Below are 5,195 nucleotides of genomic sequence, written 5' to 3' on the forward strand. Positions count from 1 at the left end.
CATGACCTGAGCTGAAGGCAGATGCTCAAATGGCTGAGCCACTCAGGCACCCCTCAGTTACATGCTTCAAGTATATTTTTCCACTGCCATATACTCTTATACTTCTATTTATTTATTTATTTAATAAGATTTTATTTATTTATTTGAGAGAGAGATAGCAAGAGAGAGCAAGAGTGGGGAGGAGAGGGAGAAGCAGGTTCCTGCTGAGCATGGAGTCTGACACAGGGCTCAATCCCAGGATCCTGGGATCATAACCTGAGCTGAAGACAGATGCTCAACTGACAGAGCCACCCTGGTGCCTCACTTCTGTTTATTTTTCACACTATTTCCATGGCACTTCTTCTGTTCATATTTGTCAATACTCCAGAAACTTAGCAGTACATACTTTAATATTCTTATGTTTCCCATACATTGATAGGTTGAAGAAATCCTTTGTTAGTTCAGCCTAAAATTCTGAATAAGCAGTTTATTCCGAGTACATCTGTCCCTTAAATAAAAAAAAGAGGGAGAGAGAGATTAGCAGTCTTCAAAATGAAAACTACACTTTCCCTTTAGGGCTTGTGATGAGAAAGTATATAATGTTTAATGAAACAAAAATCCCAACTCACTAGAGGACCTGAAAGACAAGGAAAGACAAGCTGAGTTTTTCCTTGGCATATCCCCCAGGCTGAATTAGTCATTTGCTAGGTATTCCTATAGTACTTGTGCATACTGTTTTTTACTGTACTTACCACATTCAATAGTATGTATTTAAGTTTTTCTCCTCTTACCCTGGGAGTATCTCAAAGAAAGGAAATGTATATTATTTATCTTTGTATCCTCAGTTTCTTGCTTAAGACCTTGCTTATAGCAGATGCCTGATCAATGTTTGTTCAGTGTGTGTGGAGGGGGGGGCGCCTGTGTGACTCCATCAGTTAAATGTCTGCCTTTTGCTCAGATTATGATCCCAGGGTCCTGGGATCGAGCCCCACTTCTTCTCCTCTCCGCTTGTGTTCTTTCTCCCTATCTCTGTCTCTGTCTCTTTCAAATAAATAAATAAAGATCTTTAAAAAAATATTTGTTCCATGGACAAGTAAGAAAGGTGGGATGTGAATTGAAGCTTGACTATTGAGGGTTTCAGTAATCAAAGAAGCGATAAAATTTTCACGTAGGAGACTAAGGTGGTCAGAACTGTTTTAATTTTATTATGTTAGAGACCGTCTTTTTTTTTTTTTTTAAAGAATGACAGTGACATATGACATCCTGAATGTTTTGGATTTTTTCTAAAGATGTATTTATTTATTTATTTGACAGAGATCACAAGTAGGCAGAGAGGTAGGTAGAAAGAGAGGAAGGAAAGCAGGCTCCCTGCTGAGCAGAGAACCTGATGCGGGGCTTGATCCCAGGACCCTGAGATCATGACCTGAGCTGAGGCAGAGGCTTAACCCACTGAGCCATGCAGGCACCCCAAGACTGTCATTTTTTATTTTGAAGCAATTGTTTATAGGAACTGGCTCATATCAGCTTGCAAGAACCAGGTTTTGAATTTTCTTGCAAGCCATTTGTTAAACACAGTCATTATTCAAAGTTAGACTATATAAAACTACAACTAAATATATTAAAAACAAAAGTAATACTCAAAACTCATCACTTCCAAATTACTTTCCTACATATATTGTTATCTATGTTCGAGGTTATTTATCTATTACATCTAATACTAATAATATACTGTGCATCTAATAATATGCTGTGCATACTAATAATATACTGTGCATACTAATAATACACTGTGCATCTCTTCCAAATCTGCAGTCAGTGATGTCATTTGGTAGCTTGAAATTAGCCATGTTGGAAATATTTATACTATGGAAATGGGCAAACACCACCAGGCAAGGCTTCTTTCTCCCCTTCGAAGAGTTGGTTGGTAAACACTTACTAGCACACCATTACATAGAAGGCAAAATGCAAAATGGAAAATGAAAAGTTTGGAAAATAAGAGTTGAGGAAATTTGTAGACATCAAGACAAAAAGAAAAAGAAGAAATGGAAGAAAAAGCATGACAGGATTAGAATTATTTGCAGATTCCAATATGCAAATAATAGGAATTTGAGAAAGTAAGAACAGAGAAGATGGGTGGGAATAGAATGGGGGCAGAATATAGGTGTGTTAGAGGGGAGAGATCTCATGAGCAATACAAAGGAAAAATAAAGTGATGCATGAAATTTTCCAGAACTGAAGGGCAAGAGTCTCTTTCTTTCTTTCTTTTTTAAATTTTTGTTTATTCATTTGAGAGAGAGAGAGTGACAGAGAGAGCACAAGTAGGGGAAGAGGCAGGGAGACAGGGAGAAGCAGATTCCCCACTGATAAAGGAGCCTGATGCTGGACTCCATCCCAGGAACCTGGGATCATGACCTGAGCCACAGGCAGATACTTAGCCATCGGAGCCACCCAGGCACCCCAGGGCAAGAGTTTCAAAATTAAAAGGGCCCTTGGGTATCTAGCACAATGAATGAAAATATGCATATCAAGGCATATCATTATGGATTTTCAAAACATCAAAGATAGAAGATGATCAAAGTTTCCAAAGGTAGTAATAACAATAGGGTAATACACATAGGTATATGGGTCATGTACGAATGTAAGAATTTCATTAGAATCCTCAGAAGTAAGATTGCAAGGTAGAAAACTCACAGTTCTGAGAAAAAATGAATTCCAACTTAGAATAATATACCCAAACAAATGATCATATCAGTCAAGAGAGGAGGTCAAATAAAGAGATATTCAGGGGCACCTGGCTGGCTGAGTCCAAACAGCATGTGACTCTCGATCTTGGGGTTGTGAGTTCCAGTTCCATGTTGGGTGCAGAAGCTACTAAAAAACATAAATGTTAAAAAAAAAAAAAGATAATGATAATTTCAGACTTGTAACTTCTCAAAAAAAAAAAAAATTTACCTCCTTTACACCCTTTCTCACGAAGCTACTGGTAGATGTGCTGTACCAAAATAACAGAGAAAAACAAAACACGGAATCCAAGGACACAGGGAGTCCCAAAATGAAGCAAGGAAAATTCCCAGGATGATGATGAAGGGAAATCCCAGAACAACAGCTGTGCGGTTGGCCTAGTGAGCAACACTTAAGATTGGAATAGAAGGAATAGTTGCAAGGAAAAAACAAAACAAAACAAAACAAAACCCAAAACCAAACCACCAGACGTATTACCTGACGAGATTGAGTTGAATGGAAATTTACAGTTTGGGTAGGCCGTTGGGAAAAAATTGATGATAGATCTGTAGAAAACAAAGAATGGAGACAATGATTAACTGCAAGGAGAAGACAAAAAAAAAAAAAAAAATAAATAAAGCCTGATGGGAAAGGAGATATAATCGCAGTTTATTACCCAGACCCACTGTGAAAAATATTTTCCAATGCGTACTAACGTAAATTAAAAACTCTTTAACCCACATTCGCGATGACGGTTTGGGGAGGACGGAGGAAGCTAGGTGTGTACAGAAGAGGGCACAGCTGGCCAAAGAGCAGTGAAAGTACATCACACTTCGTCGAAACAGACATTACCCCCTCTCCCCTCACCCCCATAAACAAAGGAAATCTCCCTCCGAAACTGCTCAAGCCTTGGACCCCCTCCGCCTGATGAAGGACTTCAACAGGGCTGCGGGCCTGCGGACCCCGCCCCCGACCTTTGCTGAAGGGGCAGGAGGTGCTTCCAGGGGCCCTGGGATGGAGCTGCCGGAGCCGGGAAGCCTGAAGCCGCGGTGCCCGCCCTACGCAGAAGGCCGGAGACGCCGGCGACCTGTCCCGCCTTGCGCAGGGAACCGGTCGCCGCGACAGGCCCACTGCGCCGTAGGGCAGAGGCTGTCGAGTTGGGCGCGGAGTGGCCGCGGGGACGAGGCCGGAGAGAAGGTGGGCGCCCGCTGCTCGCGAGTGCGGCCGCCCTGTCGAGGGCCGGCCGCAAAGCTGCAAAGGGCCGCGGCGGCCGCGGCTGCGATGCGTCCCCGGAGCTCTGCGGAATCCCGACGGCCTGACGCCCCCCACCCAAAACCCTCACCCTCCTCAGCCGCCGCCGCGACCCCGGCCCTCGATCCCGCAGTCGGGACCGGCACCCGCGTTCTCGCCGGACCCCACTCCTCGCCTCAGGACCCCCGCTCCTCCCGGACACCCCCGACCCCTGCCTCGGGCCCTGGCCCTCGACCCCAGGTCTGACCTTTGCCCGCCTGACCCCAGCCCTCGCACCCCGCCCCTCATCCCAGACCCCGCCTCGGCCCTCGCCCCCATCCCCGACCCCCATTGACCCCCAACTCTGACTTTCGTCCCCTCCCTCCTGGTCCTCGCCACGGATTCTGACCTCTGACCCTCGAACCCAGAACCTGGCCCTCGCCCTCCGACACAAGCCCTTGCCAGCACCGAGGGCCCTCGCCCCAACCCCGGCCTTCGCTCCCCGACCCTTGTCCCCCAGCCCTGGCTGTTGGACCCCCTAGACTCCGGATTCTCGCGTTCGAGCGATCGCGGGGCCCTTGCCTCCGGACTGCGACCCTTGCTTCCGGACCCTGAGTCTCTCCAACGCTCTATGCTCGCTCTGCCCGACCCGCAGCCCGAGAAGGATGTGGACCAAGGGAGGAGATGCGAGGCCCGGCTCAGTGAGGGAGGGTGGCTTCTGAGCCCCGGCCAGGCTAGTCTCCCAGGCGCTCCTCCTGGAGACTGGGAGAGAGCGAAGTCAGAGTTTTCAACCTGAGCAGGAGGGCGACCCGGTGCATAGAGTATAAAGGCACCGACGGAGTTGACAGTGGAGTGGTGTTTTGGTGATGCCATGGTTAAGTCTGTGCAACACAGGACTCATCCCTTTATAAATATAGGGCGGTGGACCAGGAGACATAGCTGGAAACGTTCCATGTGGTTGCAGAGGAGAATTATAATAGGAGGGAGAGGACCGGTGGGGTGGGAGAACGCTGTTTTTCTTTGCATTGTTAGGGCACTGTTTTGTTCTTTCTTTTGAAACTAGTTAACTAGAGAAAGAATCGTTAGTGACATAGTAACCCCAAAACTTAGATTTCCTAACAGGCCTACTAGCTGTGTGATCCTGGGCAAGTCACTCTACCTTGGGAACTCTGTTAAATGAAACTTCACACACACAGAGTTACCATGAGGATTAGTGACAAGGTGGGCAAAAGTGCTTTGTCAGAGCCTGTGATAGGCACAAACTA

At 46.2% G+C, this 5,195-nt stretch overlaps 1 protein-coding gene across 1 annotated transcript; it reads right to left on the bottom strand.

The window, feature by feature from the left end:
• Positions 1-410: 410 nt before the first annotated feature.
• LOC132003232 (collagen alpha-1(I) chain-like) lies at positions 411-4,282 on the bottom strand. The gene is made up of 4 exons (XM_059378567.1): positions 3,675-4,282; positions 3,199-3,266; positions 2,771-2,850; positions 411-487 (listed from the first exon to the last, which is right to left on the bottom strand). Exons 1-4 carry the CDS (start codon positions 4,280-4,282, stop codon positions 467-469), a joined length of 777 nt encoding a protein of 258 aa, XP_059234550.1. The 3' UTR covers positions 411-466.
• Between the last annotated feature and the right edge of the window lie 913 nt (positions 4,283-5,195).

The sequence above is a fragment of the Mustela nigripes genome, chromosome 16 (assembly GCF_022355385.1).
Source record: "Mustela nigripes isolate SB6536 chromosome 16, MUSNIG.SB6536, whole genome shotgun sequence".
Taxonomy (NCBI): Eukaryota; Metazoa; Chordata; class Mammalia; order Carnivora; family Mustelidae; genus Mustela; species Mustela nigripes.